The sequence below is a fragment of the Psammomys obesus genome, unplaced genomic scaffold, assembly GCF_907164565.1.
Source record: "Psammomys obesus unplaced genomic scaffold, mPsaObe1.curated_primary_1811, whole genome shotgun sequence".
NCBI lineage: Eukaryota > Metazoa > Chordata > Mammalia > Rodentia > Muridae > Psammomys > Psammomys obesus.
The window spans coordinates 16,740,959-16,755,809 of record NW_026596051.1 but is presented as its reverse complement, the minus strand read 5'-3'; the positions used below and the strand labels follow the sequence as shown (position 1 = coordinate 16,755,809).

At 49.2% G+C, this 14,851-nt stretch overlaps 1 protein-coding gene across 4 annotated transcripts in view; it reads right to left on the bottom strand.

The window, feature by feature from the left end:
* Positions 1-14,631, bottom strand: part of Uvssa (UV stimulated scaffold protein A) — a 38,884-nt gene extending 24,253 nt beyond the window's left edge. Inside the window, exons 1-7 of one of the 4 annotated variants that reach the window (XM_055623870.1) lie at positions 14,562-14,631; positions 13,993-14,092; positions 8,205-8,535; positions 7,331-7,451; positions 6,148-6,543; positions 5,075-5,187; positions 4,741-4,869 (exon numbers count right to left, since the gene is read on the bottom strand). In XM_055623870.1, coding sequence (XP_055479845.1) covers positions 4,741-4,869; positions 5,075-5,187; positions 6,148-6,543; positions 7,331-7,451; positions 8,205-8,535; positions 13,993-14,090 — 1,188 coding nt within the window. In that variant the 5' untranslated portion in view covers positions 14,091-14,092; positions 14,562-14,631. The other 3 variants (XM_055623869.1, XM_055623872.1, XM_055623871.1) reach the window with 3 other exon arrangements.
* Positions 14,632-14,851: the final 220 nt, after the last annotated feature.

Here is a 14,851-nt window from a genome sequence, read left to right as displayed (position 1 = left end):
TTTCTAAGACAGACCATCTATGTCGAAAGGAAAGCAATACTGCACAGAAACCAATAGCAATGTTCCAATGGAACTAGGGCTGGATTCCACAGATGCCTGAGGGGAAGGGGTCAACCAACACCGCCCGAATCTATGCAGCCTTCCAAAGACAGCCTGCACCTGCCCAAGGTCTGAGCTGCTGTTTATGACTGGAGCACTGTATTTGCTTCAAGCTCACACATTTGTTAGAAGTTCTAAAATGTTTAAATCATGCATTATTGAATTAGTGTTCCTTGCTCAGCCTGTTCTACATGAGGAGTTAACGATGCCAATCCCGTGCTAAATGGGGAAACACTAAGAAATGATTTAAACCGTCCGTAAATTTTATTTGGAAATTAGTGAACACCTCATCATGATTTCTAATTAAAACAGCTCTAATTAACATAGACATTCATTAGCCCTCTTCCTGCCCCTCTCCCACAAGACACTGAGGCGCAGCAGCCTTGCAAGGAGCTGCCCACCAGCTGCAGGAAGGGAGGGCGATGTGCAGATAGGCAGTCCCTGTATCTATTCTGGGAAGCACTGCTCACCTGAGCCTGGGCGCTGCCACTCATAGTCCGGGAGCCGCCAATCACTTCATCTACAGGCAGCGACTCACTCGCTCTCCAGCTGCAGCAAGCAAAATCTCCAAGGACTTCGGAGCAGTGCCTTTTGTTAAAATCAGTTTGAAGAGACAGGTCTAGGAAGTGTCCATTCAACTGACAGCAGAACGAAGCAAGAACTGCCTTCCCACTGAAGGTAGGGCATCATGGGGCCTGGGCAGCCCTGCATACCTACAGGATAGCCTGGGCTAGTGTGCCGATCTGTGTAACCAGAGGAGCCAGAGGACACCCAACCCCCATAACACCCTAAAAGGGCCTGCCCACAGCAGGTCTTGCAGGCACACGCTTCAGCTGTAAGGGCTACTGTGTACCTGCTGAGATGCACAAGGCCACATGTACTAATCTGGGGAAGATCATACTAGTAGCCACTGGGTGCAACAACAGATAGTGGAAACAGTGCAGGCCCTGGGCATCACATCAACCCAAGACTGCCCACTGTGTACCACAGAAAGACTGTGCTCACAGTGTTACAGTACTGGGTCTCAGACTCCTGTGTCTGTGTCCCATCAGAGTTAGAAAACGGGCTGTGAAACTGCCCTCAGTCCTGGCAGGCAAAGTACTGAAATAGCTATGCTATGACCAATGACTCCCTACTATGAGCCCAATGCTGCCTTATGGTAAAGGCAGATCCACAACAGGAAGCTAGGACTGCAGCTGGTGTAGAACAGCTATCAGGAGTCAGGGCAAGCCACTTAAGTCTTTTTTGGTGTAATACTAGGGACTGAACTTCCTGCCTCAAAGCTGCTAGTCTGCATTGGTGGTGGTGGTGCAAGCCTTTGATCTCAGCACTCAGGAGACAGAGGCAGGCAGACCTCTGTGAGTTTGGGTCTACAGAGTGAGTTCCAGGACAGCCAAGGCTACACAGAGAAATCCTGTCTCAAAAAATGGTCCGGAGAGATGGCTCAGAGAGGTTAAGAGCACTGTCTGCTCTTCCAGAGGTCCTGAGTTCAATTCCCAGCACCCACATGGTGGCTCACAACCATCTATAATGGGATCTGCTGTCCTCTTCTGCATGCAGGCACACATGCAGGTGAACACTGTGTACATAATAAATGAATCTTAAAAAACAAAACAAAACATGCTAGGCTCTACCACTAAGCTAAATCCCCAAGCCTCTTTGTATTTTGAAACAAGGACTCACTAAGTTACCTAGGCAGCCACTGAAATCACTCTAACCCAGGCCAGTCTTGAAGTAATGAGCCTCTTGCCTTAGCCTTTCAACTTAATTCTTTTACCATCGGGCCCAGCTTCCACTCAGCTGCCTGCGTGCATGGTTATTACCATACAGGTAACAGAGCCATGGGTACAAGCCACAACAGATGGGAAATGGAGCTTCTTACCTAGCTTCTGGAAAGGCAAGTTGCTGTACCTGGAGCTAGCTAAACTAAATGCAGAGCTCTGACCCAGGGGGTTGCATGTCCTCACCACCACCCAAAGGCCTCACAAGTGGCCTGTAGGCCAGAAGACGACTCCCAGTCTCTGTCAGCAGCTAGCCACTCAGCAGTCAGAACACAGAGATAAGACATGAGGTTATGGGAACAGCATCCAACAACATCCAGCTTTACGTACCTTACAAAGCCGCAGAAAAAGAACAGCCAGGCACTAAGACACTCGGGGTTTGGAGTCCTGCCAGCCCCACTGCTGTCGATCCCAGTTAGGAAGTGCAGGCTGGTAATACCTAGGCCTGGAAACGTCCGTCTGTGCTGCCAACGAGCATTCAAAGCTCTGTGGCCACTTCCTGGGGCACTTCTTTCCAAGGATGTCCTCACACTTCCAAGGCCCATCAGCAAGGTGATATCCACAGAATGTAGAAACTGGATTGGCAGAGTTTTCCAGAGATGGATTGGGGGTACACCTTTCTAGCCAGGCACAGTGGCACGTGCCTTTAATCCCAGAACTCGGTAGGCAGAATCTTTGTGAGTACAAGGCTAGCCTAGTCTACAAAGTAAGTCCAACCAGGGCTACACTGATAAATCCTGTTTCAGAAACAAGAACAAAAAATTACAACTCTTTCTGACTGCTGCAGTGTGGGCCAGAGCTGTCACTTTCCTCAGGGCTAGAGAAGTGTTCCCCACTATAAACATACCTTGCTCAAAATTCAGAGCTGACTTAGATGAGTGACACAACAAGACACAACTCTCATAACATGTTAATGACACATACCAAACACTGCTAGACAGCGTCAACGGTAGCACCTTAGTCCTGCGAGGGCCATGAACGCAAGGGTTTGCTGACTGAAGAAGCAAGGCTGCCCTCTGCTGGCCCACATCACACATAGCCTCTGCAAAGCTGGGGCCGTCAAGGAGCTGCCAGGAGTCTGGAGCTCCCTCCTGCGTCCTCCAGCTCCAGCACTTCCTGTACTGCACATTCAATGTACCTACCAGCTGCTACAGAGTGCTCAACAGCAGAGTCTCTAGTGCTAGACGGGGGATGCTCTTGGTTTTAGGCTGGAGCAGTGGATGGCTTCAAATTTGACCTTTTTCTCAGTAAAGTCCTGTGTTTCCACCTCAAAGCTACTTTCCAAAACATAAAATTTACAAGTCAGACTGCCCAGGTCAGCTGTCCCACTAACTTTTACGAAAATGCTTCTCAACCTTCCTAATTCCTCATGTTGTGGTGACCCCCAATCATAACATTATTTCATTGTTACTTCATGACTAATTTTGCAACTGTTATGAATCACAGTGTAAATATCTGGTATGCAGGATATCTGACATGTGGCCTCTGTGAAGGGGTCGTTTGACTCCCAGAATGGTCATGACCCACACGTTGAAAACTACTACTCTAAGGCTAGGTTCAGGGACAAGGCTCAGGGTCCAGGTTTGGGATTTGGGTTCAAGACAGGATTCCATGGGAAAATGGCAGCTTTGGTGCCTGCTGTCTCTGTTTGGAAACCAGCAGAGAGAAGCCAATGAGATAGATATCTCAGCAAGAAATGGCACTTGCCAATGACTTGAGTCTTGTCTCTGGACCTACATGGCGCAAGGAGAGAACCGACTCCCGCAAGTTCTGACACACACACACATACACACACACACACACACACACACACACACACACACACACACACACAAATGCAAAAACCTGAATTAAAACCAGCTGAGAGAAACATAGGATGACCTCAGTTGGGAACTGTGAAGAGAAATGGATGACAGAGAATGGACTGTGACAGTAGTGTGTCTTTCTATCAAACTCTCAAGGCCCATATCCCCTAAGTACAGCCATCTCCCTCAGCTCTGTGGTCACCAATGCAGAAACCCAGGTCCATGCAGCCCCAGGCACAGGAGCTCCATTCTTACTCCAAGAGCATCGCCTCCTCCAGCCATAGCAATATGCTCTGCCTCCCGCCAGCTCCAGTGAACCTGGCATAGATGACCTCTGTGGCTCCTAGGGCACTAAGGACTGCATCCTTGCCCACTACCAGACAGCCAGAACACACACCCCCACCTCTCTCTACCCTGCCTGGGACTCCCATCTCTTCAGCCCCATCCAAGGGACCCAGGCATCCCTGCTCTATCTCAAAACCAGATCCTCACTCAGGGAGATGCAGTAACTTGTTCAGCTTTCTGAATCCCAGAAATACCTTGTTTTTGCTCACCAACAAGCTTTTAACAGACAGGTGGTCTTCAGGTCTTCGTCCCAAGGGCACAGTGCCATGCTCACCTCTGACTGCACCAGACCATTCTGTAGGTTTCATTCTGTCTGACATGCCCAGAAAGGGTTCCCTCTTTGCTAGCACTCCACGGAAGTTCCCACCTACTTAATACTAAGTTAGGGCAGGGCCTGATTCTTTGGAGTCTCTGAAGTGCCCTTGACACATGTAAGTATCCTTGGCTATAACAGAGGATGAACAAACCCCAAGAGCAGGAATGTAGCCACCATGGCATGAGTGACCTCACAGGAAGGTTTGCTGAGGGACAGGCCAGAACCAAAAGCCAAGAAGAGCAGATGGGTCCTCTCTTAGGGGAGGCTGATCTGCAACTTCCACCACAACAGCTTAGTAAGTAAAAGCCAGAATTTCCTGACTCTGGAAATGAGTCTGTTCAAATGGCTTAGTGAAGATTCCTGGGACCTTTCAGCCTCAGCTCTGTGAACTCACCCTGCTCCTTTGTCCTCTGTCAGACTCAACGTTCAGTTCCTCATACTTCTTTAGAGCAAGTTCCAATTCTGTTTTCAGGTCAATGGCCTTTTTTAAGTCTCCAGTGTAGGTGCCTGCACGGGTAAACCGCTGTAAAACAAAGGATGACTCACAAAGGTCTCAGACAGTCCCCAGAGAGCCCCATGCCCAGCCCTTTCTTGTAGGAAGGGACAAAGTGCTAGGGGGAGAGAGAATGCTCATTCCCACCCAGGTCAGTGTTCTTGCTTTCCACATCCTTGCTTTGCCTGGGCTTTCAGTCCAAGTTCACTGCTGAAGGCCAGATACCCTGTCTCACCTGGACCCAGGAGCACACAGTTGGTAGAAACTTGTTCTGGATGAGTTTGAGCAAGTCTCGGGCAGCTTGGAAGACAGCAAGGTTGTCTTCATTCTCCTGTACCTTCAGACCATCTAAAACAAGGCAAAATAAGTCACAGAGGAATGCTGAGGCTGGCTATGTAGTGGAGACCATTAAACCCACTGCAAATATGACTCAGCTGGTCCCAGACACTGGTCAACCCTGGGAGAAAAACACAGTCTTGAAAAAATCTGGGACAGTGTCAACCATTCTGGATCCATGAAAACATGGCTTCCCACCCAGAGGGCTAGACTGCTCAGAGTCATCTTCTCCTGTCCCCACCTCTTGGTCCCAGGGTCTCAGTGACCCCCGCCATTCTGCTTTTCCTTGACAGCCCCTTCATTTCCTTCACAGCCCCAGCTAGGCAGGACCTCTAGAAAGACCCTCAACTAGCACCTGCATGCTTACAAGGCAAGGTGCAGGCCTCAGAGATATTAACTTGAAGCTGTAGATCCTGAAGAGCCCCAATCCCTTCCAACCATGTCCCACATAACACACAGGCACCTGTGAGGCTACCTGGTCCAACAAAGGTAGGTGGATGAACAAGAAAGTACCTCAGTACCCCAAGACTGGAATACCAGGGCCAAGCACAATACTATCATATCCCTGTCATTGTAAACACAGCAAAAAAAAAAAAAAAAAAAATCAAGTTTTTATCACGTTTTCCTTCTAGGAAGGTGCTCCTGGTAGACCTTCAGGTGAATGCCCATACAGCCTGCAGGGACTCTGTACCCTGCTCATTGCCTCATTAGGAGAGGACTATAATGGCAGAGAATCCCATGTAGCTGGTTCACATTGATGGACATTTGGCATGATGGCAGAAGCCCAGAACAGAGTTACACAGGAAAGACTAACCACCAACCCTCTACCCCACATAGCCCCAAGGAGCTGCTGTTCCCAAGTCTAGTTTCTACCATGTAATAACCCGGTAGATAACCCGGTACCAGTAAAGGAGCTACGAACCTGGCTAGTTCAGCACACGGAGGCACTGCGCAGCACCAGCAGCCAGTTACCTGATTGGAATTCCACGTCCAGTGTGTACTTGTGGGAACCCAGCCCATGGCTCCGCAGGAACTCCTCTGGGTCGCTGTGTTCATCCTCATCCCTGGAGGGGTCTTGCGTGGCTGTTTGGGCTAGCGCCTTCAGACCAACAGCAGGTCCAAGATGGTATGCAGAGGTATCCAAGTCCTTGCTGCAGCATGGCTGCTCTTCATCTTGGGGTCCAGGGAGACCAGACTCATGAGGAGTTGCCAGGTCCAGGCTCAAGGTGCAAGGAGCATGACCCTCTATGGTGCCAGATACCTCACCAAAGAATTTATCCTCTGGGTTTGGGCCAAAATCCAAGGGCACCAGCAGCCTAAAGCAGTTCTCCACTTCTGTCAGGCAGCATCCAATCTCATCAGACATTTCTGCAGACATTGAGATAGCTGCTTACTCCGTCATCTTGAGCCAAAGAGCCAACACTGCTCCCCAGGCTCATGATGCCTCATGCCCTGGCACATGAATTACAACACTTTCAACTATTTAATAAACTATTTAGCACAACAGCTCTCAGTCTTTGAAGTGTATCTCTGAAGATGGTTGTGCGGCAGCTCACAGGAGCCTATGTGACCACTACCAAAGGCCAACCTTCCATTCAGGATGTTGGTCCCAAAGAGGCCACCCTCCCTGCCAGGGCAGGACACGCCATCATCACCACACTCTTTACAGGGTGGACCTTCCTGGAGCCCTTTAAGCCATCCACAGCACAGCTGCCTGCTTGAAGCCTTCCCAAAGGGCTGGGCTTTCAAGGCTGACAACCAGGGCAAGTGTATAAGGAGGCTCTGGACACAGAAGCAAAACAAGGCTTGTATCTGAAAACAGAGCAGCTGACCCATCTCCCAAAGACTGGCTCCCAGGAAGGGAACTAGCAAGAACAGATGTCGGACACAAGAAGAATGGCAAGATGGCCTCCAGCTAGAGCCCAAGTACAGACCTTCCTTAATTCACACCGACCTCCAGCCTCTCTGCTCAGGGAGTCTTAAGCCAAATCACTAAGTCACCAGGAGACACAAGAGCTACAAGAAACCTGTCAAGGTTCAACCCCACCCTCAACCATTCTTGCCCTGCAAGCCTGCCTGTGTGGGTCTCAGACTAGACTGAAGAACAGCACAAGGCCACAGGGGCCAGCTTCAAGGGCTCAGCCTAGAAACTTACCTTCCATTTCCCTCTTAGCCCGCTCAGCACTTTCCCTGTGGATTCTGTCCAAGTGCTTTTGCTTCTCTTCTTCTCGTTTCCTTTCTGCCACAGTCCTAACATTTATATCCCGAAAATCCACCTAAGAAATTAAGAAGGAAGTTTAGCATTGCCTACAGCAAACACAAAGTCAAAGTAAAAAAAGACACATTGCCATCAGCACAAGGCCAGGATCTCAGGGATCACTAGTCTACAGCACTTCAAACAAGGCTGCCTCATCTCGCCACATCTTCCCCTAGCTAGAAGAGGGAAGACATCAGTGCCCAGTACAACACCGTTCAGAAGTGGCATGCTCCTCTCACTGCAGGCTGGGATCGCCAGCTAGACCCAGAGACTAAACAGCACACAAACTCCAGAGAGTAGGAGACCACACAGGGACCACAGCCATGCAGGAAGGCCCAGCCATTTGCTTATGCTGCTGACAGGGACATGGCAGAATCTGGGCAGCGGCAGAGGGCTGGAAGACAGAATAGCACCTGGTATCTCACTCAGCACAGTACTAGTCAGAGCCCACGGCAAGAACTAAGCAGGGCTTACTGGCAAGAACAGGGTATGACCCAGGAAGGGGAGGCCATCGTAAAGCAGAGGGCATCTAGGACTATGATTCCACAGGCTCAGCTACACCCTCAGGCAGGTGCCAGGTGCAGCTTTCTTCCTCAAGGCCTTTCTGACCTGGAGAGAGCAATGTCCATTCTACTGCATGCTGAGCCAGCTGCTCTGCCTATCCAGCCTGTGCAATCTGCCAAACACTCAATGAAGAGAGCCCTCTCAGTCCTTGGCTAGCCTGCCTCACTCATCCTAGGGAAGCAGACTGCAGTGTCCAAGACCCACTTACCTTTTTGGTGTGTTTTAGGAAGTGGTAGCCCAAGGCTAGCTTCTTATAAGCCTCCCCAAACTTCTCATTCCAGCCTTCCACAGCCTGCATGGCTTCCTGCCTCAGCTTCTGGGCTGCCTCCCGTGGGGGTGGCAGGGGACAGTCATTATCTGTGCCCAGTGTGAGCTCTAGGAACTCCTGGAAGTCAGAAACAAGCAGCACTCTGAACTGATGAGACCTGGTGAACAGCTCATCCACGATCTGGAAGGCCGAGAGGCGGATCTCAGCATGGTCCTGAGTCAGCTGTGTCATCAGCAGGCGGTGGGCGTGCCTCAGCTGCTCCTCTGAAGACCTGGGAACACAAGCCAGCCTAACCAAATGCTCGCTCACTTTGTGTGTGAGGGCACTACATTACAAGCGGCAGGGACTGTGCTTAGCATCCAGTTTTCATTCTTCCCTCCTACAGCTAAGGGGACATACCACCTAGTAAGCATCAAATGTGACCCACTCCTGGCCTTTTTCTGTACTGCCCAAGAGCCAAGCACATTTTCTACATTTTCAAACGGCTAAAGCAGCTGTTGCTGTGGCACAGTGATAATGTGCCCGACTAGCATGTGTGAGGTCCTCAGCTGGATCTCCAGCGCTGCAGAGATGAGTTCATGGTTGAAACACACAAAAGAATGCTTTCTGACATATACACATTGCACTAAGACTCGAGTGTGAGGAGCTGGAGAGAGGCTCCGTGGTCAAAAGCCTTCGCTGCTCTTCTAGAGGACTAGGTTTGATTACTAGCACCAACATGGCAGCTCATAACCATCCCTACCTCTGATTCCAGAAGATCCGACATACTCGTTAGGCCTCTCCGAGCAGCAGTCATAAACGTGGTGCACAAACATACACACAGGCAAAACACCCATACGCATAAAATAATTTTTAAAAAGCAAATGCCAATGAGTTTTGTTGAAACACAGCTACCCCTGGATGGTCGCCAGCTATTTTGACAGTTGGCATCCAGTGTGCACAGACCTTTCACAGGATAGCAATAAGACAGAACAGGGCAGAGTGAGGGTCAGAAGGCCTCATACAGAACTTTACAAGATTAGCATATAAAAAGACGAGTGGGCAAAGAAGACTGTAACCCCAGCTAAGATCAACGCAAGCATGCTGGTGCTACTGTCCCAGGAATAGAGGCACTCCAGAATGTCTGAGAGTAACCAACGATTCATTATAATACTAAAATATACAACCCTGGGTGGAAAGTTAATATGTTAATGAGTCATGTAGTACATGAAATTAGATCTAGAAGTATATATAAGAGAGCACACACAGAAAGCTCGCGCTACGTAAATAAGCTCCCTTAGAAGTATATCCTTCCTTCCCTCTTTCTCTTTAAAAAAGATGTACTATTAGTGTGTGTGTGTGAGTGCAGGCACACACATGCCATGGCATGCGTGTGGAAGTCGGAAGGCAGCTTTCAGGAGCGAGCTCTCTCATTTAACTCTGGCTGTCAAGCTTGGAAGGTAAGGGCCTTTACGCACTGAGCCACTCGCATGGCAGCTGCTTGAAGACCCCCATCACAGGGTAATCTGGCAGAGGTCAGAAGTTAGCCCTTCAGGAATCAAGGCATGCTGTAGAAGTCACACATCAGGGCTTGGTGTGGTGGCACATACCTTTACTCTCTACACTCAGTGAGTCTGGGGCCAGCCTGGTGTACACAATGAGTTTCAACCTAGCCAAGGCTACACTCATCAAGGCTGAATCAAAAAAAAAAAAAAAAAAAAAGTCACACACCATCACATCCTGCGGCAGCTCCCTAGTAAGGACATACAACTTTAAAGGAGCCCACTAAGCCATGCCCACACATAACTTAGCAATCACTTTTCTGTCTCGTCTTCTCACTTGACCTGAGGCTTAGGTGATGGCAGACACAGAGTAGAGAGGGTGTTGGCTGGATGCTCAGAGACTCAGTTATGCAAGCATCTGTCTAGTTGGCTCTGGGCAGTGGCAATGGTGCAGTGGCTCCAGCCTGGAACATATCTGTCCTTAGCTGTGGTGAATGCTGCTCCTCCTGGCGCTTTCCTGCACCGTGAAAGCTCGCTCCTCTCTCTCCAGTCTTATCCTTCACAGAACTTCTCACTAGCTGCTCTGGACTTCTATATTGCTTCCCTGTGCTCCCCACATTCTAACCCCCCCTTTGCCTTTGTCCTCCTTGTTCACTTACAGTAGACAATCTATCTCTACAGCTACTCATTTAGCTTCCCAGATATTTTATACTCCCTTATACATGAGGTCCAAAGTCAAAGAGAAAAACTGCCTTTCCACTTTTATCCCGGACAACAACCTGAAAAAACCCAGAGCTACCCATGCAGGCAAACCTCTGATTAACCTAGCTGCCTGGGACTTTTTAGAAGCTCTCAGGAGAAGCCTTTTCCCACTGAGGTAGAAAGAAATGTGCTTGTAGTAGGGACCTGAATTCCATTCCAAGGCAGTTAATGCAGGACAAGGTCCCCAAGGAGACAACACGAGCTGGCTCCAACTCTAGCTGAGAGTAAGAAACATAGGAAAGATGGGGATTCAATCTCATAATTGGGGTCCTGACACCCCAGCAGGGACCTACAGATGTAGATTGGTGATAGAAAGCCTCCTTGCAGGGATGAAAACTTAAGAAACCTGTTAACTATGACAAGACTAGAGAACTTGTTCCATGTTTTATTTACTTTTCTGTTGATGTGGTGAGACACTATGACAAAGGCAACTTCAAGAACAAAGAGTTTATTTTGGGCTTAGAGTTTCAGAGTTAGAGTTAGGGTTTAGAGTCCACAATGGTGGAGTGTTAGCTGGGAGCTCACATCTTAAAGCTCAAACAAGAGGCAGAGAGAGCACTGCGGATGGCAGGAGGCTTTTGGAGCCTCAAAGCCTGCCTGGGCGACACACCTCCTCTCACAATAAACATCTCAGAAAACTAACATGGTTGGGAAATGGTAATTTTATTTCCAATACTGGTTTGTTCTCTTCCTGTCCTGATTGTTAGGTTTGTTTGCTTGTTTTCTGGTCACTTGACACAACCTAGAGTTATCTGGAAAAAAAAAACAAACAAACTTGGATAAGACAGTATCTCCATCCAACTGCTTGTAGGCAAGTCTTGGAGGTTCGCCCTTCCTTCCTTCCTTCCTTCCTTCCTTCCTTCCTTCCTTCCTTCCTTCCTTCCTTCCTTCCATTTTTTAAGACAGGGTTTCTCTGTGTAGTCTTGGCTGTCCTGGACTCACTTTGTAGACCAGGACCAGGCTGGCCTAGAACTCATCGGTACACCTGGCTCTGCCTCCCTGAGTGCTGGGATTACGGGTGTGCACCATGGCACCCGCTTCACTTATGTTCTTGATATTGATGTGGGAGGGCCTAGCCCACTGAGGGTTCCCACCACTGGGCAGGTAGTCCTGAGCTGTTTAAGAAAGCAGGCTTAGGAAGCCATGGGGAGTAAGCAAGTAAGCACCATTCCTAAATGGCTTTTGCTTCAGTTTCTACCTCTTTCTAGTTCCTCCCCTGATTTCCCTCAGTGGGGAATGTGACCTGAGAATTTGAAGATAAAATAAAGCCTTTCCCCTGCAAATTGCTTCTGGTCATCGTGTTTTTATGACAGCAAAAGAAAAAGAACTAAAACACAGACTTAAGCGATAATAATTAAGAGATCCCAGATCCCTTACTAAATAAACTTATGAATAGCCAGGGTTGATGAGAATGCTCAAAAGCCAAATGAGCTATTGTTTTCAGTCCCAACCTTTGCAATTGTTTAAAATATAATCCAATAACAAGCATATCACTGGAGGTCCTCAACTTAAAGTGAGAAGCCTTGTTATATCCACAGATTACTTCTGCAACTACACTGTAACGTAGATATCCAGGGTACTTGCAAGCTGTACCAGCCACAGCACTACTCAGATATGAACCTGTTAAAGATATAGATCTCAGGTGGAATATGAGGTCCAAAGGCCTTGTACAAAGCTTACCTAATTAGAATTTAAAAAAAAAAAGTGGGCAAACAGGAAGACGGGAGTCCTCTCAGCTAGGACCAACCAAAACTGACTGGCACCAGAGTGTCTTGGGAGTACCAGAGTGTCTTGGGAGTAATGTATGTTTCAATAAAATACTAAAAATGTACACCCCAGAGGGGATTTAAGATGCTAATGAGGCATTGTCTTCTTTACTCTTCTAGTGCTGTGATAAGACACCACAATTCGAGCAACATACAGAAGAGAGTTTATTGGGGCTTGTGGTTTCAGAGGGTGAGCCCATGAACATCATGGCGGAAAGCACGGCAGCAGACAGGTGGACACAGTGCTGGAACAGTAGCTGAGAGCTCACATCTTGAAACAACATGACGCAGAAAGCTAACTAGGTATGGAGTGGGCTTTCAAAACTTCAAAGCCTAACCAGAGTGACGTACCTCCTCAACAAGGCCACACCCCCTAATCCTTCCCAAACTATTCTACTACATGGGGCCAAGTACTCAAAAATGTGAGCCTCATTCAAACCACCCCGGATGTTGAATGCACGAGGTAATAATGTAGAAATACAATACACAGAGCAAGAAAAGCTCACAATAAGATACAGAAGAGCCCAACCCTTTATGTAACAGAGACATTTAGGATGTTAAACCTTTTCCCTGCTCTAGCCAGCTTCCTTCCTTGGAAGGGTATTCAATCTTAATATATTTTCTTGCTTTATTTGCTACCACACACACGTCTCTGTTCTGAAACACAAAAACCTTCCACAGGTGTCCTCTGAACCCCAGTGACAACAGGACAGGCCCCAGTGCACAGCCCCGCCCTCCTCTACAGGAAATGGAGTTAGATGCTCTCAAAGTCCTCTAGGCGGCTTCTCTTCCCCTCCATAGCACCCTTTGTAAATCTGAGTTACAGGTTTTTCTCGGGTGTGCAGCTAAACCAGGTCTGGACCAGAGTTTTTACGGAAATGTAAACACTCTACCACTTCATAAAGAACTACTTAAATTCTCTCCTTTTGTAAAAAAAAAAGATAACTAATGACCAAGGCAATGAAGGAATTTTGCTTCCTAACTAAATATGACCTGCCTCAAGCGGCAAGGCAGGGACCATCACGGTGCTGTCTTTGGAGGGATTAATAAGGGTGAGAATAAGTATCTTAAGAGACCGGGAGCACACTGATGGTGCATGCCTATGATCCTAAACTTGGTAAGTGGAAGCAGGAAGATCAGAAATGCACAGCCAGCCTTAGCTACACAGTAAGAGGTCAACCTGGGCTACACGAGTCTCATACAGAACAAAAATGAAAGAGAGAGTAGAGGGAGAGGTAGCTAAAAGGCGGTTTGCCTAGCACGCTTGAGGCTCTTGAACTCATCCCTAGAGCCAGGAAAAAAAAAAGCCAGGACCACTCACTCACCCAGTCATGAACTCCTTACTCCAACAGTAAAGACGATACATAGCGATTGCTTTCTAACATCCACGAATGGTCAGAGGCAGCAAGCTCAGCGTCTGCACTACATTCTGGACCCATGTGCCCTGGGATTACAGCGCCAGAACTCTTTCGGGGGTTCTGTGGAGTTTCTGAAACAAATTCTCACTATGTAGCCCACCTTGGCCTGGTCCTCATGATCCCCCTGCCTCCACCTCCCAACAGGCAAGCGCCACCATGCCCAGGTAATTCCTTTCCAGGTGGTGAAGGCAGGAGGTGGCAGAGGTGTACAAGCGGGCGGAGGGCTCGACTTCAAAGGGACCCCACCATCTCCACGGTGTGGGTGCTCAGTTATTATGGTACGTTTAACCTAAATACATACTTGCAAATTTTCTTCAGTTCCTTCATTTTCTGGGCATTCAGTTGGGATTCTCCTGAAGTTGTGAGCTCTTCTATCAACTGTGAAAGTTTCTGATCCATATCTAGAAACAAGGGCCGCGGAGACGCCGGGTTAACCTCTAGTACTTCACAGTCTCGGTTTTATCAACAAAGTTTCCTGGGGGACCTCCAAGTACTGGGGACTATGGCAAGGGCCTTAAGACCCATCAAGACCTTCGATGGTCATTAGCTTAGGTTTCGAAGAGGGAGAGTAACCCCGGCGATCTACAGTCAGCTGTGAGGGAGACGCCGTCGCCGGTTCAGAGGAAGTGTCACTAAATTATACTCAAACTGGCCTCCGCAAGCTGGCCGCACAGGATACTCGCTCTCTGCAAGCGACAGCCCCTCGACCACTGCAGCGGCGACCGATCCGACCCCGCGGGCCGAGAACCTGACCGACCACGACCGTCGGCGCACCGCACTCGCAGCTACAGCCGCCTCGGGAGACTCGGCACCGGGGTCCCGCCGCCGCTGTCACACGGAGCGCCGGATGCGGCAGCCTGTTCCACCCACCCTTTCCGGCGTAGGCAGAGCTCTGCTACAGGTCCCGAAGAGCAGCAAGCGCCCGCTCACCAGGCCCCGCGGCGCAGGAGCGGAAGTCACGGAGAGGCACCCGCCCTCGCCCAGTTCCTGTCAGACTGGGCCCCCCCGCCCGTCATTTGCCCGGGTGGTTCCATAGCGCAGGCGCGAGGACGCGGCTACGCGGTGACGCATGCGCCTCTAGGGGGCGGGGTAGCTCTAAGAGAGCGACCCGCGAGAAAAAGGAGACGGGAGGGCTCAGCAAGTTCTTAAAGGGGAGGGAG